Source organism: Manis javanica, chromosome 2 (assembly GCF_040802235.1).
Source record: "Manis javanica isolate MJ-LG chromosome 2, MJ_LKY, whole genome shotgun sequence".
NCBI classification, from domain to species: Eukaryota; Metazoa; Chordata; class Mammalia; order Pholidota; family Manidae; genus Manis; species Manis javanica.
Window position 1 is genome coordinate 184,797,714 of NC_133157.1, and position 24,475 is coordinate 184,822,188.

At 41.3% G+C, this 24,475-nt stretch overlaps 1 protein-coding gene across 2 annotated transcripts in view; it reads left to right on the top strand.

Moving 5' to 3' along the window:
• The window catches only part of SPAG1 (sperm associated antigen 1), a 65,513-nt gene that overhangs the window by 36,189 nt on the left and 4,849 nt on the right, over positions 1 to 24,475 (top strand). For both annotated transcript variants that reach the window (XR_012128336.1, XM_073229892.1), the window contains exons 11-16: positions 5,906 to 6,283; positions 6,669 to 6,768; positions 11,475 to 11,627; positions 15,694 to 15,860; positions 18,672 to 18,804; positions 20,746 to 20,872. Coding sequence is in view for 1 of the 2 variants with exons in the window: in XM_073229892.1 (XP_073085993.1) it covers positions 5,906 to 6,283; positions 6,669 to 6,768; positions 11,475 to 11,627; positions 15,694 to 15,860; positions 18,672 to 18,804; positions 20,746 to 20,872 (1,058 nt within the window). In the remaining variant the exon portion in view is untranslated. The remainder of the gene's footprint in view (positions 1 to 5,905; positions 6,284 to 6,668; positions 6,769 to 11,474; positions 11,628 to 15,693; positions 15,861 to 18,671; positions 18,805 to 20,745; positions 20,873 to 24,475) is intronic.

Below are 24,475 nucleotides of genomic sequence, written 5' to 3' on the forward strand. Positions count from 1 at the left end.
GTTCTGTGCTCTTTTTAGGAGCGCTCCCATCTAGAGCAGTCCCTGTAGGATGCCCTGTAGAGGTGGTTTGTGGGAGGCAAATTCCCTCAACTTTTGCTTGTCTGGGAGTTGTTTAATCCCTCCTTCATATTTAAATGATATTCGTGCTGGATACAGTAGTCTTGGTTCGAGGCCCTTCTGTTTCATTGCTTTAAGTATATCATGCCATTCTCTTCTGGCCTGTAGAGTTTCTGTCGAGAAGTCTGATGATAGCCTGATGGGTTTTCCTTTGTAGGTAACCTTTTTTTTCTCTCTGGCTGCCTTTAATACTTTATCCTTGTCTTTGATCTTTGCCATTTTAATTATTATGTGTCTTGGATCCCTGGTCATGGGAGTTCTGTGTACCTCTGTGGTCTGAGAGGCCATTTCTTCCCCTAGTTTGGGGAAGTTTTCAGCAATTATTTCTTCAAAGACACTTTCTATTCCCTTTTCTCTCTCTTCTTCTTCTGGTACCCCTATAATACAGATATTGTTCCATTTTGATTGGTCACTCAGCTCTCTTAGAATTCTTTCATTCCTGGAGATCCTTTTATCTCTCTCTGCATCAGCTTCTCTGCATTCCTGTTCTCTGTTTTCTAGTTCATTAATGGTCTCTTGCATCTCGTCCATGCTGTTTTGAAGTCCTTCCAGAGCTTGTTTTATTTCTGTATTCTCCTTCCTTAGTTCTTGCATATTTCTCTGCAAGTCCATCAGCATGGTTATGACTTTTGTTTTTAATTCTTTTTCAGGAAGACTCATTAAATCTATCTCCCCAGGTTCCTTCTCAGGGGAAGATAAAGCAGATGCCGAAGCTGTCTGGGTTAGTCTTGCCTGGATCATATTTTTTTGCCTTTTCATGTTGATAGGTGCTATTGACTGTCAGCTGGGAGGGCCAAACTTTTCACTTGCTACTGGCCTTTCTTTACTGGGACAACTGCGACCCCTAGTGGGTTGTGTTGGGTAATTGTGTGTAGACTAGGTCTTTGTGTCTTGCCCAGCCGATATGGAGGAATCTTCCTTTCTGAGGGCATGGCCAGCCTTAGACTGCTTCTCTGCTTTCGCAGCACCTGGAGGGGTAATGGATGGTGGGGCTGTTTGGCTCTTTACCTCCGTGAGGGGTCTCAGAGCTGTTGCCCAGGGGGTTAGTGCGCCTGGTTTTCCCTGTAATTTCCAGCCACTGGGCTGTGACCTGTGTTTCCATCCAGCTGTTATGTCCCTGTCCCTTTAAGACTTTCAAAAAGCACTCGCTTTTCTTTGTCACAGGGGCATCAGCTTCGGAACCTGCTCAGAGGTCTTGCTGCCCTGTTTCCCTAGTTTCCAGCCCTCCACGCATGCACTGTTTCTGCACTCTGGTGCACGTGGCCGGGGCTGGGTGTTTAGCAGTCCTGGGCTCCCTCTCCCTCCCGCCAGGAGCTGGGGGGAGGCGTGCTCGAGTCCCGCCGGGCCGGGGGTTGTATCTTACCCCTTTCACTAGGTGCTGGGCTCTCACATATGTGGATGTAGTCTGGCTGTTGTCCTGTGTCTTCTGGTCTCTCTTTTAGGATTAGTTGTATTTGTTGTATTTTCAAAAATATATATGTTTTTGGGAGGAGATTCCCACTGTCCTACTCATGCCACCATGTTGGCTCCCCTTGTTGCTTGTGCCTTTTGTATCATACTTAAAAATCTGTTGTCACAGCCAAGGTCATGTAGATTTACCCCTATGTTTTCTTATGAGTTTTATAGTTTTAACTCTCATATTTAAGTCATTGATTTGTTGATTAATTGAGGTAGAAAGGAGTCCAACTTAGCTTTCCTTTTCATTAAAAAAAAGTTTTTTGGCATGTGGAAATCCAGTTGTCCAAACACCATTGTTAAAGAGTCTACTCTTTCCTCTTTGAATGGCTTAACACCCTTGTCAAAAATTAGTTGGCAGTAGACATATAGGTTTATTTCTGGACTCTCAATTCTACTCCATTGGTCTATATGTCTATATGCCAGTGGCATATTGTTTGATTACTGTAGCTTTTAGTAAGTTTAAAAACTGAAAGTATGAGTATTTTGATTTTGTTTTTCTTTTTCAAGATTGTTTTGGCTATTCTGAGCCCCTTGCAACTCCATTTGAATTTGAGGATGAGCTTTCCCCTTTTTGCAAAAAAAGATTATAGAATTTTGATAGAGATTATGTTGAATCTCTAGATTGCTTTGCATAGTATTGATATCTTAATATAAGTCTTCATGTGCATGATCAAAAGGTACCTTCCAATTTATTTAATTTCTTTCAGCAATGTAGTTTTCAGTGTACAAGACTTTTACCTCCTTGGTTAAATTTATTCCTAAATACTTTATTCCTTTTGATGCTGGTATAAGTGGAATTGTTTTTGTAATTTCCTTTTTAGATTGGTAATTTCTAGCATGTAGAAACAACTGGTTTTTGTATATGGATCTTGTATCCTGAAACTTTGCTGTATTTGCTCATTAGCTCTAGTAGTGGTATGTGCGTGTGTGTGTGTGTGTGTGTATTCTTAGGGGAAAAATATTTAGATACAGAATTCTTTGGGATTATATAATCCCAAGGAATGTACCTATATATAATCATGTCATCTATGAATAGAGATAGTTTTACTTCTTCCTTTTCACGATGGATGCCTTTTATTTATTTTTCTTGTCTAGTTTATCAGGCTGCAACTTCCAGTACAATGTTGAATAACTGCAGTGAAGATGACATCTTTGTCTTATTTCTCATCTTCAGGAGAAAGCTTTTAGTATGATGCTAGCTCTGAGATAAATGTACTTTGTCATGTTGAGAAATTTAACTCTGTTCCTAGTTTTCTACATTTTCATCATGAAAAGGTATTGGATTTTATCAAATGCCTTTTCAGTGTCAGTTATGATCATGTGGTTTTCCCCTTGTCCTATTAATGGGCTATGTTGCACAGATTGATTTTCTACTGTTGAACTACTCTTCCATTCCTGAGATAAATCTCAGTTGGTCATGGTGTATAATACTTTTAATATGCTGTTGGATTTGGTTTTGCTAGTATCTGTGGAGGATTTTTGCGTCTACCAGCTAGGCAAACTATCCGACCTGAGGTGTCCAATGTCTTTGTGGTTGTTAGATCTAATGGTTCTCTTTAGTCCTTGTGCAGTTGACACTGTTGGCCATTCCTTCCTTTGATATTTGTTATTGTTGACTTCTTTCTCCCTGAAATACTCTTTTTTCTTGGTTTCTGAGGCAGTACACTCTCCTAGTTTTGTTTTTTTGTTTTTGTCATTTCTAGGTATTCCCACTCTGCTGGAGATTCTTCCTCTGATCCTTTAAGTGTTAGTATTATTGCTGGGCAGCTGCGTCTGGGAAGGTCTCTCCCTGTGCACTAGGTGAAACCTCAGCCTGGGTGGGAGAGGGTTCTTGACTCTGATCAGGAAAGAATTCTCAATCATGTTGAACAATGCCAACAAGAAAGGAATTCATTAAAGCAAGAGTAATAGTGAGTGGCAGCAGCCATGCAGGCAGTAGAGGGCAAGGAAGAACAGAGGAAAGGAAAGTTCATTGAATTCCAGCTCTGCACAAGGCAAATCCCTTGCTAACTCCTGAAGCCAGGGCCACCTGGCATCCAGTATCTGCTTGAGTCTGCATGGTGTGGGAACTAAGCCCCTAACCCCAGTGTTTGGGGGAGCCATGGAGCACTGGAGAACTCAAGATTATGTTCTGAGAACTTCCCCAAATAAAAGAAAGAAGATATTCAGGCAGGTTATAAAGAGCACAATTGTAGAGCTGCAGTCCCGTCTGGTCGACCCAGGTGACAGGAACTTGCAAGCCCAAGTCAGAGATCTTAGTAGTCCTTTCCTACTTGTCTGAAGTAGGACAGAGAGAGTAGAGAATTGTGCTTATGTCTAGAATATTGAATGAAATAGCTAACTGACAAAGATGCTTACACTGGGAAAAGAGGCCTCTTATTAATCTCCTGAGAGGCTTTGAGGAGCATGGAGACAAAATGCAGTAATTTGAGTAGCGATAAGACTTTATTTAAGACAAAGTACACACTTGAAGAAAGGGGAGTGCAGGCAGCCTGAGAGGAGGTGCACTTAAAGGCTTAGGATTCATGTCTTTTAAGGATTTTAAGAATAGGGTAAAGGTCCAAGGGAGCATAGTCTGACATGTGATCTCTCAGGATGTCTGTTTCCAGTGAGATACATTATGTCATCATCTACAGTCAGTCCTTTAGATATTCTGTAAGATAAACTTAACACAAGGAGTATCAATCCTGTTTTTCTCCAAGATAGTGGATACCCTCAAGCAGTGGTGACATATGCTTCAGGAAGGCTTGCCCTGCCTTAAGACAAGGTAGTTTTTTGGCTAATCACCATAAAATGTTAGGAATCTTACCTCCTGACTCCCTGGTTTTAACGTAGACTCTTAGCCTTGTAATGAAGTCCCTCCTGTTCTTGGTACACTATTTATATCCTGGCATTTTTCATCATAAGCAGGAAAAATTAATCATAATGCTTATCCCATGTCCCTGCTTTGCCTCAGTATTTCTCAGGTATCCTTTGGAAGATCTGAGTGATCCTAATCACACCCAAATTTCAATGATCCTTTATATGCCGGCCGCCACCCACGTCACTGTCTCTAGATAGGGGCACTCCTTTGATCTGCACTTGGAGCCACCTCCTGAGCAACTCCGCTGGAATGCCCCGCAGGTAGCACAATACCAAAGGGACTCACCGGTCTTTCATGTTTGGGCCTCAGCTTACCTTTGTAGAGCCTGGCAAAGTTGTTCAGCGACATTTCAATCTTAAGGAAAGAGGTATGGCTTTGCATTCAATCCATTTCAGCTCACTGCATTTGAATCCCAGTTAGGCTGATTCCTAATTCTCTGTACTTGAGCAAATTCCTTAGCTTCTTCCTGTGTCTCTGTTGCCTCGTTTGTAAAGTGGGATGATAATACTTGATATGAGGCTTAATAATATTCAAAAATTATAATGTGTGTAAAGGTCTTGACCCATATTAAGTTCTAATAGTATGAAATTCCCTCTGTCTTTACTATTCATTAAACAGAATGGAAAATATATACATTAAAACTCAGATTAAAATGTGTTAAAAGAGAAAGCTTGGAAGTCTGTACTTAAATGCTTTTTGACAGTGCTTTGAAGTGATGAATTGCTTTGTTTGGCAAGCCACCCATTAATGAAATATTTATACATTACTTTCATATTTAAAAATAATAGATTCAATTATTGAAGCTATAATTAATATAAAAATCTTTCAGTCAAGATCAGAGGAATTTTTAAGTTCGAATAAGGCATTGCAATAAAAATTTTACTGTCTTTTTAAGTAAGGCTCACTCTAAGACCTAGGTGTTTACTTCATGTACTTCCTTGATAATGACTTAAAAATCACTTGGAATTTATTTTTCTTTCACATTATCTTTTTCGCCCAGTCCTGTAACCTAAGGAAAGGGTACCCTAATCTTGGGTGCAATTATTGTAACCAAGTTTTGGTAACCTCACTAGTTCCTAAGTTGTAAGTGGAAGCGGGGAAAAAAGTACGTGTTGCTTTTTTTTTTTTTAAGTACGCATTTTGTAAGATCTACCTCGACGCATATACCTTGATGAAGGGGATGATTTTGAAATGCCCATTTTCACGTCACAAGCTCTTCCGCATGTAGTTAAATACGGGCTGGTTGGCGTCCATCCGAAGTCGGGGAAGCGCGGGCACTGGCGGTCTCGGCTCTGCGGTGAACCCCGCGGGGAGGACGCGCCCCCGGAGCGCAGGGAGCCGCCCGGCTCCGCCCGCGGGGGCGGTGCCCGCCCGGCGTCCGCTCGAACCCGCCTCTGGGAGCGGCGGTCGCCCCTGCGCCGGCTCCCGGCGATGCAAACGCTCACTTCCCGCATCCGCTCCCCACAGAGGCCCCAGAGCCGGCAGGAGCCGGCGGCGCCACCGGGCCGCGCGCCATGGGCAACATCCAGAAGAAGCTGACCGGCAAAGGCGAGGGCGGCAGGCGGCCGGAGCGGGGCGCGCCGCGGCGGGCGCGGGCGCCAGGGGCCCGCACGGACAGGCGGGGCCGGGCGCGGGCCTCGGCGGCGGCGGGCAGTGCCCTCGGACACCAGGGCTGCGGAGGCGGCGCCGGGGACCCCGCTGCCGCCCGCGCGCCTCCCGAGCCCGGCGCCCTGCCGCTGGGCCCCGCCGGCCTGAAGAGCCGGGGCAACGAGCTCTTCAAAACCGGGCAATTCTCGGAGGCGGCCCTCAAGTACTCGGCGGCGATCGCACAGCTGGAGCCTGCAGGTAGGTGGGCGGCGCCCCTCGGGCTCCAGACCCCGGGCGCTGTGGCTCACAGGACGCACACCACCGCAGGAGAGGCGCAGGCCACCTCCTGAACCACAGGCGCCTGCGCACGTACGTTCCTTCCTGGTGACTGGGGACGGTGTGTGACCTGACCTGCGTGAGCAGTTCCTTGGAATGCGTAGCATGTGCCCGGGCCAGGCGTGTTTGTGTGTGTCGTTTAAAGGCTTTCCCTTTGTGGCCCTTGCGGGCACAGACAGCTTGGAGCTCTGCATTCTCAGCAGTCTGCAGGACTGCATTGTCATTGGAGACCCCAATTGCTTGTAATTCTGGTGACCTGTGATTTTGCTAATGGATTTTAACAGTATCTAATTAAATGTGATTTTAGGAAGTGGAAGTGCAGATGATCTGAGTATCTTATATTCAAATAGAGCAGCATGTTACCTAAAAGAAGGAAACTGCAGTGGATGCATTCAAGATTGTAACAGGTAAACTGCCCCTTTTCAGGTTTGTCAAGAGATGGTTATTTTAATGCGCTGAATGCAATGTTTAATACCTTTCTAAATTTTCTGCGTAAGAGTATTTTTCAACACACTTTTAAGGTATGTTAGTTAATACCTAAAAAAACACAAATTCTCCTCTTTCACATGCATGAAGACAGTTACAGAAGACTGTACAATCTCTCTTCATTTTGACTGCTAACCACCTAAAGTTCACGCCCTTTTCACATCAATCCTAGGCTACTGGAGAAGCCGCCTAACTAGTCTCTCTGCCTCGTCCAATCCACTGTACATAAGAATTATTTTTCCTGAAGCATTATTATGTCCAGACTGTTTCAAACAGGTATTCAATGGCTTGATATGGTCTTCCAGATAATTACACACTCATGAATATTAAAAACTGTCACCACAGTGCCTCCAGAATGAGCTCTCTGCTCCCAGTGGGTGCACTGTCTGTAAGGCCCTCTGCACATCTTTACTTCTTTCTGAAACACCTGCTCAGCTGCCCTTCCAGATCACCTCAAACTCTCTGGTCATTTGCCAGCTGTAACACTGGTGCTGGCACTCTCACACCTGTAAGTATTGGTGTCATCCACCTCATGGGATTTTAAGCTCTATGAGATCAGGAACATGTTTTATACAGCTTTGCATCCCTCAGGCACAATAGTCACCTGTGGTACTCAATAAGCTATGTCCTGAGATGGATGCATATATTTACATGAATAAAAACAAAAGATTGTTTTCTTTTACCATTAAGTAATACTCCTGCTTCAGAAGTCTCCTGGAAAGAAGCTACTGTTGGTGCATCTGCAAAATAAGTTGTATGTGCTGATTTGACCTTCCCAGTCTTGGTTACTCCTGGTGTTTGGTCTAATTATTAGTATCACCCCCTTTCCCTCTCAGAAACCCTAGTTTGAACACTAACTTATGTAGACAACCTGATTATTTTTCTCATAGGCATAATCAGTTTATTGATATGGATTCAAATTTTCCTAATACCTATGCCTAAAATTTAAAAACAAGGCCTTGAAGCACTTGGACTTTTTGCCAATTTGACATATTCAAATTTAAAATAAATAATACAGTTGTTCACTTTGGCTGGATTGTAGACCCTGTCCACTGTTGTGCTAGCTCACACTAGCTAATTGCTGCATTTTCAGGATTTTGTAGGCTGGTGGAAATCAAATTCGTAGCTTGAAATCTGGCATGTTGGAGTACTAATAGCATGAAAACTGGCAGATGCCACAAACCTGGGCTTTTCTCACAGGAGAGCTGGTTAAACTTTTATCATTGTCCATAACTAACTGACAAGACTACATGAATTTGTGGAGTATTAGGTAAGTTGTGATTTGCAGCCCAGAACTTTTCAGCTCAAGTGTCTGTTGTTAAACACTCTTCAGACTTGTCTTAGGTATTTCTACAGGGAGCGTTAGGATTCTAGTTAAAATTTGGGACTTCGACACTTAAGTCTACTGCAAAGCAGTGGATTAATTTAGTCCTTAAGTGAAATTATTTAAGGCAAAATTTGCTAAAATTCGTTGTGTTTTAGTGTAGACCAAGGAGGAAGTCAAATGGGTCTCCAGCCCGGGTGTCCAGGGAAGCGGGAACAGAGATTGTCTTGTTGGGGAGAGCAGGAAATGGCCTGCAGGGGAGGGATGTGGGTGGTGGTTTAGGTAAACTGCCCTTATGTAAGACCTGTGTTCTAGGTCAAGGAATCCAGCTCTGCTGGTCCGTACTGACTTGGACAGAGATTGATCTACTTAGATGTTTTCTTTGATGACTGGCATATGAATCCCAGCATAAGAGGCATGGGGTGATGTTACTCCAAAGCAATGATTTGCAAAACTCACTTTTTAAAGACCATGATTTACTTTTGTGAACATTGTTGAAATATAGACATATTTAAATCTGTATGAAGAAGGAATCACTTATTAGCAGAAATGTGACTATATTTTCTCTCCACAAAAAGACTGTGTACATTTTAAAGGAAATCTGTTTTTTAGTTTTTCAGTTCTCTTTGCTCCTTAGAGAATTGTTTTGTGTTCCATGAGGCCCTTACTATAAGATAAGTGGTAGCAGGTGTCAAAACATTGAAAAAGAAAAAAACTCATGGGGGCAAAATTTAAAATAGGAGGAAGTGGGGCAGGACCTGTGAAAATAACTTCCTATGCATTTGGGGGAAAATGTATTTGATTTTAAGTGTCTGACCTCCTGGGGCCTGCTTGGAAGCACTTGTTCTGAGGTGTTTCCCAAGGGTGTATTGAGAGAATCGTGCTGGGAGCTTAAGGAAAGTGTGAGGAACTCAAGGGGTCCCCAGACCTGTCCCCTCCTCCCCACTACATCTTCATGTTTCTATTTTAGGCTTCCATTTAAAACTATTATCCTAGAAACTACTTTTTATTCTCATAGTTTTAATAAGGTAAAAAAGAATCTTTTTTTCCCATCTGTCAGAGAACCTTTCTGGTTTTCTAAACCACACCAAAAATCTCTCAGTGACTTTCCACTGAGGATATTTTGACAGACTCAGTACAAATTAATGTCGCCTTGTTATTCTCTACATTTGTTCATCTTTGCTGCTGTCTGACACACTTGAAATTAGATGACTCTTTAGGGTCTAAACTAGCTTGAGTTAGTTGGGTTTTGTAAGCTCTGGTTTAAAAGTGCTCTGTGTCTGTTTTTAGGAGTACATGCTTTTTCCCCCTTTTTTTATAGACTTTCCATTCATAAGCTCATATTCATTTTCAGGATTGTGGTTAAAGAGAAAAAACTTGCATTTCTAGGCTTAGGAGTGGTAAAAATTAAACGAATCATCTCACTCAATTTTAGATTCCTCACCTACTTTAGTCCTTCTTGAGTGGATAAATAAAACAGCACCTTAGATGTTGGAAGTCTGTGGTGAATCAGTTAGTCATGTGGCTGTGACATATTTACAATCTCTGTGTTGTTAATATCCCTTAAGAATTCAACTAAACTAGATTTAATGCATTGTTACAGGTGACAGATAGGTCCTGAAGCCTAGAAATATGTTTTCCAGTGTGTAAATGTTTTTACTTGATTTTAATTTTATTTTTTAAAATAACTTTTACTGGTTAAAAAAAGTTACACGTATCTATTACAGAAAAAAATGTTAAAACCGAGTATAGCACAAGGGAGATCATTAAAATCACCAAAACCTAGCACCTAAGCAGAGAAAAATTGGTTATTTTTCAGAAAAATGAAGCTAATTAGGTATAATGACATTTCTTGAACAGCTTCTGTGGTACATTGTCCAAGAGCATACCCCCACATGCAGTTGAGTAGCTGTACAATGTGGAGAATTGTGAAGAAGTCCGAGTGGCAAAAGACTCCCAAGTTTGTAGTGTTTTCATTTGTGTTTGTGGAAGAAAGAGTGTAGGCTCTGAAGGTTCATTCAGGAGGTGTCTGCTGAGTGCCTCACATGGCCTCAGCATTGATCTAAGCCCTGGGAAAATGTAGTGGTGCTCAAGACAGGTAATGCCCTTGCCTTCCTGAAGCTTAAATGCAAAAGAATTGACTTGGGCAGACCGTTCCATGTGTCTCACCATTTCCTCACCTGCAAAATGAACACATTACCAGTTGACCTCACAGTCTTGCGTGATTCAGTGAGAACGGCCGCTGTGACGAGCCCGCGGCAAGGGTTGTATCAGAGTGCCTCCTCGGCAGATCGCTGCAGACAGCAATAGGAAACACATCTCCAAGACTGGTGCGGAAAAAGTAAAGTGGCCCTTGCTCACGCTTTCACTCCAGCAAGTTAAGTATCTGATATGTAAGCTGCTTGTAGCATAAGACTTAACCAGAAGAGCATATGTGATATTCCCAGTGTGGGCAGTCTGGTGTAGATGCTCATTAGTGGACTATATAGAAAGAACACTTCATAGGACCTCTGCATTTCACAGTTTCAGTTCATTTTGTTAAAACTGAGGGTTCAGTAGTCTTCACTCATGACTATAATGTTTTGATTATTTCTTTTGTATGCTTTATTTCAGAATATAATGAAACACATTAAATAGTGAAGTAACTTTAAACAGTTACTTCAAACTAATTCACGGAACATAACAATCAAGTACATCTCTGGTGATACCGGAAATAATTTGTAGATTAAAAAGTGCAAGATGAAAATTCTTGACTTGCAAGAAATCATTGTATGCTTGTTTCCTTGATTCCCCATGGTCTGTTTTGAAGCCTTTTGGCAACAAGTAAATCATAGTAAACTGGTATTAAGTTTTACAGAGCTGATTTTCGAAATGTAATGCAAGTTTTTGTGATTCTATGTTAAGGTTTCTTATTAAATACATAGGTGCAAATAAAATTTTTCCTTTTAATCCATCAATAACTAGAATCTGTTGAAAGCCAGCTCTGTGCCTGGTGCCATGGTGAGCTCTGGTAGGGCATAGGGGAGGGTGAGGTCCACTGCCTGCTGCCAGGGAGCCCAGTCTCAGGGTGAGAAGGAGAAAATGCCAAAGTGCTTTGGTACTGGTTTAAAAGAAAGGAAATAACCAGAGATTTGATTGCAGTGCTCCTCTGGGTTTGTCTTCCTAGTATGTTGCCAGGCCCCCAAGAGGAAATATCAGCTGTGTATGAATTTGAGAGTCCAGCACTGCAGTATACATTCACTTAGTAAAAGTTAAAGAGTAATATTCAAAACAAGTGACCTATAATATTTTTGTCTTCTTTAGGGCTCTGGAACTTCATCCATTCTCAATCAAACCTCTTCTTCGACGAGCAATGGCCTCTGAAACTTTAGAGCAGTATCAGAAAGCTTATGTGGATTATAAAACAGTGTTGCAAATAGACTGTGGAATCCAGCTAGCAAATGACAGTATTAACAGGTAACCTGATCTGAGGCCACTACCTAAGGGCTAGTTGTTTTATAACAGAATTAGATCTTTTTCCCCCTTCCTTCAAGAATGATACCACAGTGCATATGCGTTCTCTGTTGCTTACTCTACATGAATGATTGCCTTCTTTCACTCCATCAAAACCAAATCATTCTAACTTAATTCCTAACTATCCTATAATACATTTTGTCCTCTAATACCTTTGTATTTGTTTTCTGATCCATTTATACTGTTCAGTGAATATTCTTTCTTTTTTAAGAGCACAAGGTTTAGCTTTTTGTAATGCAAAATGTGCAGAATTTATTTTTAGTATTTGTAAATATCTGCGGGATTAGGAAGGTGTTTTCAGTAATGTCATGATTCAGTAGTAATTATAGGACAAGACCCAAACCTGTAGCGAAAACTGCCATGTTAAATCTTCTTCTCCTACAGGATTTGCACATGTTCATTGGCACCACATCTGTCAGTGGAAACATATCTGTTCTTTCTCCTCAGGAGAATGGATGTCTCCATGAGCCTGCTAGATATTTGTGTTATATGCCCTTTAAATAGACACTCATCTAGGATGAGTATTAATTTATAATGCTGAAATAGCAAAGAATTTGGATCTAATTTATATTATGACTTATGTTTACCCCCTGAGTGAGAATGGGAAGGTAAGAATATTTCCAGACTTCATATATTACTTTCAGATGAAATTTGAAAACTGCTAGTTGGATAACATTTCTAGTTATGTATAATATTGTCTAATCCCATTTGTCCACGGTATAACTTTTTAAGTATTTGTGTGTTACACTGTGCCCTGTGTGGTCTAGGGTACCATGTCCTACTGCCCCCAAAAAGGGAAAAAAATGATCATCTCTGTCTTTAAGCAAACTAGAATATAGCTAGGGGGAAAAACTTAACAGGAGACAGATTTTCCCCAAATGTGGAGACTTGTTAGTAAGGGAGGGGAATCACAGAGAGGTCAGGCCACCTTTGCTGCGTGGGCTACAGTCGTTGGAGAGAGAGCGCTTGACGTGGTCTTTGAAGGACACTGGTAGAGCATGAGGTGGCCTTAAGTAAAACTGTAGAAAATGAGAATGACATGTTTTAGATTCTTTTTTTTAAAATCATGCCTTACTTCTCCATGTGGTCCCACTGCATGTTGGAGAAACCTGTTGGAAAGATCTATATGTATGGCCAACAGCCATTCCTGTCTCCCACTCAGACTTCCACTCTGGGTCACACAGAACCTCTTTGATCCCAGCCTGACTGAAAGACAAAGTCATCCATTGGTTATTGTCTCTGGAGTGGGACTAGATGGAACCGTGGGCATTCATCGCCTCTGAGATCTTGGGCTTGTAAAATCAGGCAGTGCCACCTGGGAGCTCTCCAAGCCATTTGCCCTGCCGCCCAGCTGCCCCGCTGCATGGCATCTGCTGCCGCCTCCAGTGTGCCTGAAGGCCCTTCCCCCTTTCTGTGTGGTTCATTCCTCTCATCCTTGAGGAGAGGACTTGCTTCCTGTAGGAAACAGCTTTCCCTGACCACCCGTCTCCCCAGCCTGCATGTGCTTTTGGCTCCGCCACCCATGTCCCAGCCCTCTGCCTTCATTAATACCCAGTGTCTATGTTGTTCGCAGATCTCTGTCCCTCTCTTTCTATAAAATTCTTTTTCTCTTATTCTACAAGGAGTTCCTTGAGGTCAGGGATTGTGTTTTATCCATCTTTGTAGTTGCAGTACCTTGTCTCGTAGATATCCTCAGTAAAAATGTGTTGAATGGCTGCATTCTCCAGCAGAAAGTATAGTTCACTTCTCTGCTCGGGGCTCCGCTTGTAATTCGCCCTTCCTCTGTCCAGTGGTCTCTGAAATAGTTGGGGAAAGCAGGATCTTCTCGCATTTAGGGGCTCTCTTGAAACAGCAGGGAGACAACTGAAGCATCTGACAGTGAGGCAGGGCCTGTTGGAAAGGTGTTTTAGGAAGTCTAGTTCATAGCACTAGGCTGAGGTCTGAAGGGAGATACATAGATTGGAGAGACTGTGGTTACTCACATTTCTGAGTCTTCTGTGTTACACTTTTTTAAAAACTTGAAGTAAACTTCAAGTTTATATAAATATAAAGTTAAGTAAAGGGTACAACTGAGTGACCTGTAGTACATTCATAGTGTGTGAACCAGCTCTGTCTACTTCCAAAACATTTCACCCCCAGCAGGGAACTGTCCCCGTGAGCAGCCTCTCCCCGTTCTCCCTCCCCAGCCCCGGCACCCGCCCGTCTGTGGGCTTACTTGTTATGGATATTCCGTGTAAGTGGAATCATAGAGCCATGTGCCTTTTGAGTTTGGTTTCTTTCACTTAGCACACACAGTGTTTTCAAGGCTCACCTCTGGTATAGCATGTGCGAGTACTTCATTTCTTTTTATGGCTGAATAATTTTCTGTTGTATGTATACATCACATTTTGTTTACCCACTCTTCCTGAGGGACATTTGGGTTGTTTTCACTTTGGCTGTTGTGAGTAATGCTGTTGTGAACATCCATGTATGAGTTTGGGTGTGCATACCTATTTCAGGCTCTTCTGGGATACCCTCTTGGGGTGTACCTGGGAGTGGAATTGTGGGACCATATGATAATTCTACATTTAGCTTTTAAGGATTGTGTTACACCTTTTATATGTACTCAGGAAGCTTCTTTTATATAAATTGATTGTTAAGACTTTTTTTTATGAGTGATTCTTACTGATATATTGTTGTATAAGAAGATGAGGAAGCTTTGGTGTTGCCATATAGATTTTTCTATAAAATATCCATTTTTAAAGTTTCGCTGTTTCTTTTTATGAATCCCACATTTATGCTTGCTTTTCCACCTAAACAAGACAAGTGAAACATCTGTGCTTATTTTGTTTCTTTCTTCCATTAACCATATTCCTCTCTTCCTCTCCAGGAATCTGTATATATTAAATTCCCCTGCATATGCTTATTTTCTCCCTGGCAACACATCTCTTTTCAGCCACTTCCTCTCTGCTGGTAATGAAAGTTTTGCTTGAAAATTCTTTTTCCTAAAGCTTTATTTTCTTCTGCAGTTTTGAGTGGTTATACATTACTTTTCAAATTTATTTTTCACACTAAAATGTATGAAATTTGGTTTTCATAACAATCACTATTGAAATTTCAGTTTGAGAAACTGTAGGGGGAGTATGTGTATTATCTTTGTCTCCATATAAATACAAAAAAATTTCACATAAAACGTACTACTGAGTCAACTCCAGTGTGTTCTACTAATTACTGATAAACCTCAATCTTGGGGAGCTGTTTCTAAACCAGTTTCATCCCAAAGACATAATTCAATTTTGTTTTTAAATCTAAGTTTGATATTTTATATGTTTAAAATGATTAGAAAGTGATAATCAAGGATGTGAATCTGGATTTTAATGATGGCCATCAGTTAATGTCAGGAGTACAAGGGCCCTCATCGTCAACTCCAATATCCTGTTCTTTCATCTTTGGGCATATGTGAAAAAAATATGTGGTTAATTTTAGAGAGAAAGAAAATACAAGGTAAGAGTGTCTTAACCACATGTAAATATTTTAAGAAAAAGCAGTGTTCCATGTGACAGCTAGTCCTCATCAGATTGAACAGCCAGTCTTGTACACCCTGTCTTTAGTATACAGTTTAGGCATCAAAATTCTGAAGCACTTCTGATTGTCTCAGGAGTGATACATTATCAATTTAGTAACTGTATTAAATGTTATGCAGGACATTTCTTCTAGGCCTCCAAAATTTTAGTTTTATATTTCACTTCTTTAAAAATTGAAACTTTATTGCATATATATTAAAAGAAAAATTTTAACGAGTTTGAAATCTCTTAAGTTTTTCTTTTGATATGAAAAGGATTTAGAGTTACATAGGTTTTGGCAACTTTCGTAAGGCATTTTGAAGACAGCTTATGTGGACAGCAAATAGCTCAAGACTGTGTTTTCTGCAGGGGAATATACAAATGCATAGCATTTGGAAATCTTACTATTGATAAGATCTTTTTAAAAGCGCATTACCTGATCAATAGAGAAAACATTTTCATTTTAGAATAACAAGAATTTTAATGGATCTGGATGGACCAAGCTGGAGGGAGAAGCTGTTGCCCATTCCTGCTGTGCCCTCTTCTGTGCAGCTGCGGGCTTGGCAGCCTACAGCAGAGACACCCCCAGAACAAGTGGGAGATGCCTGCAGCCACCACCAAGAAGGCACCACAGGTGGGGGAAGCGAAGCCTACACTCATTTATTCTGAGGGGCACCTTGAGCCATGTCTGTATTTTCAGTGAGGCAGAAGGATAGGGGCATGAACTCAGACATCAGTACTGGGTTTCAGTTAAGACCCTGTTCTCCCTCTTTCTGACCACCGATTCTTATGAAGTCACTTCACACCTCCAGTGTCCTAGTCTATATGAAAGGGGAAAATGTGAAAAACTGTCTCATGGAGTTTTCTCAGGAATAAATAGAAGTATGCATGTAAAATACTCAACACATGTGCTGACCAGGTACGCTTATAGGAGTCTCTTAATAAAGGTTAATTAGCATTATTATTAGAGGTAAAAGAAGTTAACATATAGTTCTCTTCATCATGTATGTGGCAAGGCTAAAGTAATAAGATTAATGTATTTGAAATAATAAGACAAGCAAAACCCTACAACATAAATATCTAGTAGGTACCCCCTTCTGCATTATATCATAGCTGTTAATATATCTGCATTCTTATAGGGCCTACCTCATTGCCTTGTGTGGAGTATTTAATAAATGTGACTTCACTCTTGCTTTCTGCTTGAAAGCCAGTTGAGGTCCCATTTCTCCTGCCTGAATAGGAACTCGTGTGTGTCCTCGACTGAACTTCATTTTGCAGACACCCTGACATTCCTGAGCTGTGATGTCCCAGTAGCTTATGTTAGACTCTCATCTTCTTCATTGCCTAGAAAGGCGATGCAGGGAACGTTGACCAAGGCTTTTAGATGATGTAGCTGTCTAGGCAAATCATGGAGAGTTCTAGTTTTCCAGAGTCCCTTATTAATGGGACCTGGCACAAGGCATTTGCTGAATAAAGGGGAGCTATTTATTATTAACAAAGTACATATACTAAGGAAATCCTAAGCACAAGTAGATCCTGCTCTTTGTGTTCATATTTATATACTGATTATTAATGAGAATGAGTGCCAAAGGCTTAAAGACATTGAGGGAAGAAGAGCTTGAGGAAAGTTTTCAGCAAGTTTGGGGGGAAAAAGTCCTCGTAATACTCTGTTTCAGGACTTACACAACAGGATTTATGGGGAGTGTCATTTGGTCCCATTGTGTGAAATCTTTTGAAACATGAAACATTAGGTAGAAATATTTGTGATTTACAGTAAAAGATGGAAAATTAATCTCATGCCATTTGTGCAGAAGGACAAATAAGATAATTGCTTATATTCCAAGCTTACACTATAAATTCAGTACATCAAGATTTTCAGATGGCAAATTCAAAGGTATAAATTTTAAATTTTAAGTTATAAATTTGAATTTTATTTCAGGCTACTCCATATTCAATCATTAAATTTTAATACTTTTATGTGTATTAAAAATCTTTGGTTGCATGTTACAAAAAATCTGCTGACTTAAATCGTAAGGAATGGTTTTGGATCACATAACTGAAAGGGCCCAGGCAGGCTGTAAAATCAGGCGCAGCTCATCAGGGCTCAGGCTCTGGTGGGAAACAACGGAACCAGAGCAGTTGTAGGCCCCATGTCTGCACACACCAATGGCCAAAGCGAGAGACACACCCATTGCTTTTGGTTGCCCTGATTTAACAGTGAGGAAATGTGTTGCTCCAAAGCCCTAGATTTTTTATTCTGTTTTTCTTTTGGCTCAAACTCTGTTGGTACCTTTTTCTAATGGGTCATGTGCCCATTCCTGAACCAGTCCCTATGATGAAGAAATGCAATACCCTGACTGACTTAGGCCTAGATTCCTCATCAGTGGGGAAACCTTCCTCCGAACACATGGGCTGAATATGAAAGGGGTGATAGCTGAGTAAGTATCAGGATGCCCTTAGGAAGGGGAAAATGTGTCCTGAGCAGGGAGTCAGCCATGATCACTGCAAGATGATGGGTGATAGTAATAGTTCAGACTGATTGCAGATGACAGAAAACCCAACCCTTAATGGCTTAAGCAAAAAAGTTGTTTATTGGCTCCTACCACGGATAACTCACCCAGATAGAGTAGCCGCAAGGCTGGGTTCAGGACTCAGAGTCTCCTTTAGCTCTTGCTCTCTTGGCCCCATTGTCAGACAGACTCTCCCCTTGCATCACAAGATGGCAAAATAGATCCACCTTCCCTTGTCATGTTCCTTGGGAAAGAACAAGAATTACTTTACCAGAAACTGCCACAAAAATCCTGCTGAATTGAATCGGCTCTCATAGGCCTATCCCTGACCAATTTAGGTTATCCTGGCCAGAGGAATATAATGTGCTGGTTAATAAAAGAAAGATTACCCCAAAAGGGTAGAGTTTACCCAAACCACAGGAGCAGAGAATAGAGGAGGTGTAATATTCTAAGGAAACTTGGGGTGGTGGACAGATATCTATTTCAGGTTTTAACAGGGTTGTTCGTTCATCTTTCATGAATTTGTTAGCTATTAAACCAAACAGGCTTGAAACCAGAATCTTCATTTAACTGTATAAATTTCAGCTTTGAACAAATCATGTAGTTTTTATGAACATAAATCTTGGGATTATGGATCTTCGGATATTTGTATTTCCAGCAGAGAGAAGAAAACATAGAAACATGGGTAAAATAATACAACTAGCTGTATTTTATTTTCTTATTTGAAAAAAGAGTGTCATGATTATATTATTATTTTTACTTATAGCCAGTTTGTCTTCTTAATTTATATACAAAATTTTGTTCTGTTAAGACTTTTGCTCTGCATGGTGTGTGGGAAAGTTAATCTGTAATAGGAATTTACTTACAGGTATATTAGATATATTTAAGACTTTGCAGAGGTGCTCATATGAATATGTCCCCATTTTTGGCCATAGATGAAAAAATGTTTAAAATTCTTAAAGAAGAAGGAAATCAATGTGTAAAGGATAAAAACTATAAAGATGCCCTCAGTAAATACAGTGAATGCTTAAACATTAACAACAAGCAATGTGCTATCTACACGAACAGGTAAGTTCTTTGTAACTATATAATTTCTCATGTTGATTTTTTCTATTGAAAAATGTAGACTAATTAATTGCCAAAGTTTTTTACAGTTTTTCTGAGATTTACATAACAAATTGTCCTGAGTATTTTTCAAAGACTTGAGGCCATCGGGGCCCCAGAGAGAGTGAGAACATGTGTGGCGGTGGGCTGGCTGGTGTGATGTGGTCCGTTAAGGCTCCAGCAGCTGCCACTGTCGCCCTGACTGGTGCTGCTCAGACCCTTCCTGCCATCCGACCTCCGTGCAGCTGGCCAGGGCTGAGCATTGTCTCCGTGGCAGGAGCAGGAATCAGTTGCCTTTCAAACTAGTGTCTTAAGTACCCTTTTTCCTCTTCAAGAGCTAAGGGAAAGGACTGGCATCTTTGTGGTACAGTTGGAATGGTCAGATTGTTCTAGAATGCTGTTCCAGTGCCATCTTTACATCATTTATGGTAAAAGATAGTTATCTAGAATATGGTGATATGGGGATTTTTAGGGAGTAGGCAGTCAAAGTTATAGTTCCTAAAAATGAACAGAGACTTAAGCATGAGTTTTCCTAGCCTATTTCAGATAAATTATGTTTAGCTTAACTTCTCACTGCTTTTTGTTTTTGTTTTTTTAGAATATTTTCCTCCATTGGCAGCTTTTTTGCCAAAAAATTTGTTACTAAATCCAAGTCATTTTTCTACCCTTCTCCTGCTCAAGCCTCTCCAGGATTGGGCATTAATGGCCACCAGTTTTCCCTGGAGACCACCTCTCACTGGCTGCAGTGCAGGCAGACTTGCCTTGCTCACTTCTCCTCTCCCTCTGCAAAGCTGGAACAAAACTTTGTATTCAAATTAACACTTCTCTTTTCCTGGTATTTTCAGGGTTCTAAAGATGTAGATCTTTTTATTTTTCTCTACATGCTCTCTGGGCCAAGTCATCCTTTCCCCAGCTCCATTTACCACCTCCCAGTTATGCTCCCCAATTCTCTGTCTCAGAGCCCTGGGCCTGAGCATCTTCTCCCTTCTGCACTCATGACTGGTTACCATCCCTGAGTGGCTCCTCCCTCTCCCAGTCTGTGAGCAGGAACAGGTGTCCTACCTTCTAAGTGCCTCTTCAGCATGAGCCTTTCCATGCACCCCCACTCCCAGTGCTGGGCCACAGTTGTCCTCTAGACGTCCGCAACACCCTGCACAGTGTTCTTACAGTTTTGTTCCCTCTCACCTCATTCTCCAAGTTGCAGCTAGAGTGATCTTCCTAAAACAAGGTGAACATGTCAGCTGCTATTTCAGAACCCATCAGTGGACTCCCATGAAGCTCAGGATAAAGCTTAACCCCTTTACCATGTTTTTTACAAGGCCTTTGGTGATCTGGCCTGCCCGCTTTTCCAGCCTCATACCGGCACTCTTGCCATATGGTGCTTGTCTTAGTCCATTAAGAGCACTGTGTTCTCTCAACCATAGGACTTTGGCGTATGCCAAGCCCTTGGCCTCCACTCCTCTCCCTATATCTCAGCCCATTTACTTCTCACTGTATAATGCTTACTTCATACTCGGGGCATAAACTTTAATATCACTTCTTCCAGGAAGTCTTTTCTGACTACTGCCCTTGCCTCAGCCCCACCAGATCTGATGAGATTCTCAGCTGTGTGCTCTCAGAGCATCCTGTGCAGAGCCTATTGTGTTTCTTTGTTTTGTCTGTCGATTCTACTAGACCAAAGCCTCCTTAAATTGTATTTTGTCTGCAGTTGTATTCCTAACACCATAATTATATGGACTGCAAGAAAATGCCATAATTGGGATAAAATAATTAGGTTTCAATTAAAACAGTTGTAGTATAGAAAACAGACTTATTGAACAATTTTCTAATTTTTATTATCTGTCTAAATTTATAGATACGTTGTCTTTACCTTTCATAACACCGAGTTCTGTTACATTATTCCAGAGCTCTCTGTTACTTGAAACTGTGCCAGTTTGAGGAGGCAAAGCAGGACTGTGATCAGGCACTGCAGATAGACAACAGGAATGTGAAAGCTTGCTTCAGACGAGCTCTTGCTCATAAAGGACTCAAGGTGAGGAAATCTTCATTTACTATAAATTTCTGCTTTGAACAAATTGTGGTTTTCATGAACATGAATGTTGGGATCCCTGAATGGGAGTGAGATTATCCTGGGATTTAATCCTCGTTCTATGATAACCACTTCTGAAATGTTGGAATAGGCCTCAGACTTCCCCTAACTATAATGTGGAACTAGGTAATTTGTAAGATCTCTTCCAGTTCATTATGATTTATTTCCTGGTGTTCTAAGGAGTGTTGTTAATTATAATAGGCCCACTTTCAGGGACAGGAACATTTGTTACTGAATTACTGAAGGCCGTCAGCAGTGCCACTGGTTTCCTCCAGGAGAGGATCACGGTGTCTGTGGGTGGGAGGATGGCATCAGAACGAAAGATGGGCTCACCAGCAGAGACGTCAGAGATTGGGAAGCTCATGGTGATTGGGCCTTAAACTGGTTGATGGTCAATGTGAGACTAAAGGATGCCAGTCTTCTCTAAAAAAACTTGTTATTTTCAAATCAAGTATTGTACAATAATGCTGTTCTTTGTGCTCATTCTTCTGCATGGAAAACTTGAATGAGTGTTCACATTTGTAGAAAATAACCTCACATGAAAAATTGGAACATACTGGAAAATGGCATTTCCTGAAATGATATTTTTAAAAAGACAATATATTAGTGTCTAATACCATGAAATTCATACATTTAGGTGTTCAATTCATTGACTATTTTTCTCTTCAAAGATTTAAAAAAATTGAGATATAATTGACATATAAACATTGCTAAGACTGACATCAAGTTCTTTATTACATCCTGTTATTTTCTTCTAGGAGTTTTACGGTTTTGGGTTTTATATTCAAGTCTTTAATCATTTTTAAATTGATTTTTGTGTGTGGTACAAGACAGTGATATAATTTCATTCTTTTGCATGTTGTCCAGTTTTCCCAGCATCATTTATTGAAAAGACTGTCCTTTCCCCATTGAGAATTCTTGTCCCCTTTGTCATAAATTAATTGATCATATAAGCATGGGTTTGTTTCTAGTCTTTATTTGGTTCCATTGATCTGTGTGTTTTTATGCTAATACTGTACTGTGTGATTACTGTTACTTTGTAATATAGTTTTAAATCAGGACATGTTCACACTTCCAGCGTTTTCAAGATTGCTCTGACTTTTTTGGGGTGTTTGAGGTTCCATACAAATTTTAAGATTCTCTATTTCTGTGAAAAATGCCATTGCTATTTTGATAGGGACTGCATTGAATCTGTAGATTGCTCTGGGATTGCTTAGGGATAGGATTAATTCTTCCTATCCATCAGCATGGAACATCTTTCCATTTATTTTTTGTCTTCAGTTTCTTTCATCAGTGTCTTATACTCTTCAGCATACAGGTCTTTCACCTCCCTGGTTAAATTTATTCCTAGGTACTTTATTCTTTTTCATGCAATTGTAAATGGGATTGTTTTCTTGATTTGGTCATTGGCTTTTGAATAACATACATCCCCAAGTAGCCAGCACCCAATCAAGTTAACATTTCCATCTCTCTGGAAAGTTCCTTATGCACGTTACTCATAATCTTCCTCCTTCCATCCCACCTCCCCCTGACCCTCAGGCAACTACTTACCTAATTTCTATCACTATAGGTTAATGTTGCTTTTTTATTTCTGAGCCGTACAATTTGTTTTCTGTATTCACCAGTTAATGATATGTAGGTGCTTCCAATTTGGGGCTGTTACAAATAAAGCTGCTGTGACATTCTTGTGCATATTTTTTGTGGACTCGTTCATGAACTGGTACAGTTGGAGGCCAGGGGTGAGTGGGAGTGAGGATGAAGAGAGATGGTTGTATCATAAGGGGCCTGGGAGGCCTTGCTGTGGAGGCTAGGCTTGATCCTGAATGAGATAGGAGTCCCCAAAGGGTGGTAAAAGGCAGCATTTTGGATCAGATTTGGAGACAGTATGAAAGGTGGATCAGAGGGCCCGAGCATGGTGTGGGGAGATAGGTGAGATGCCACCAGAGTGAGAAGCAGATGCTTGAAGGTGATGGCAGAGGGAAGACAGAAGGTCTGTTCGTTTGCTAGGGCTACTGTGACATGGCAGGAGAGATGGTGGCTTAGACAACAGAAATTTATTTTCTCATGGTTCTGAAAGCTAGAAGTCTGAGATCAAGGTGTCAGCCAGGCTGGCTCCTTCTGAGGCCTGTGAAGGAAGGGTGTGTTCCAGACCCGTCTCCTTGCCTTGTAGAGGCCTGTCTTCCCCCTGTGACTTCCGTGCATCTTCCCTCTGTACATCTCTCTGTCCAAATTTCCTTTCCTTATAGGGTCACCAGGCATACTGGATTAGGGTCCACCCTAATGACTCCATTTTAACATGATTATCTCTTTAATAGGGAAGAACATATGTTAGTGTGGCTGCATCCAAGGTACTGTGGGTTAAGACTCAAACATGAATTTTCAGAGGTGGGGGCAACACAGTTCAGCCCTAACAGAAAGTGAAGGATTAATTGAAGGGTGTTTGAAGGTAAAGTTGACAGGACATACAGAGCAGTAAAATATATGGGGGAAGCAGCAAAGGAGGGGCCTCCCAGGTTTCTGGCTTGTGTGGCTGAGTGGTGCAGTGTGATAATGGAGGAGGGAAGGTCTGAGGAAGGAGTTTGGTTTTGACCTTACTGAGTCTGAGATAGTTCTTTTAATTCCATGCCTATCATTGAAAGGGAAATACCTAAAAATATATTCTGTGAAAGTTAAGTTTTGCTGGGAGAGGGCAGTTGTTTTTGCGTAGTATATCAAATGAGCACAATCTGTGTGCACTGAGCCATTAGGCTTTTCTAGGTCACAGATCCACTCAGATTGCGGGAGAGCCACACCTGTGCAGGTGCTGTGCCGTGACCCTGGGCCAGTGGAGCCACGGCTGCATGCCTGCCCTCCCTTCCCTGTGGTTTTAAAGGATACTGATGAAAAGCCAGGTGAAGAGGTACATGGGGCGAGGTCTAGAAGGGAGCTCCCGCCCCTCTAGCACGGGGGTGTTCTCGGCCTCCCAGCCTGGGGATGGCAGTCCACAGCTGCGCTGTATTCACTTGGTCATGGTGCCTACATGACCTGCCTTGTTACCAGCACATTTGTAAACTTCGGGTAAAGATTTCCTAGATGCTGAATTACATGAGGCTTCTTCAGAATTTACTCAACTCTTTGAGTTTAATGCATTGGGTCCTTGAGGGTAGTAGATCTGTATAATTCATGAATTATATATGTCCAGACATTTAAAGCAGGTGTACTTCATACTTGCTACCTGACTCTGAGAGCTTGTTTACAGTGTCCCTAATGAAAGACCAGAATATAATACTTCCTTGGAATGAACTCTAGAAATTGTATTATGCTGAAAGATTATCCCCAATTTGAGTAATCCTGTCCCACTAGATTATGAGGCTGGCAGCTTGTTTTTCTGGTTTGATTCATTACGGCTTGATTTATATATCCTGTAGTTATGTACCAAGTGGATTTAATTTCAGGATTTTCAAAGGCTGTATAATTCTGATGTTTGTGCAATGCCTCAGAACTTACTCCTGGATCCACTTGCTCAGTGTGAGTGTCATGAGGAAGGGCCCAGGGGCCCACAGCGAG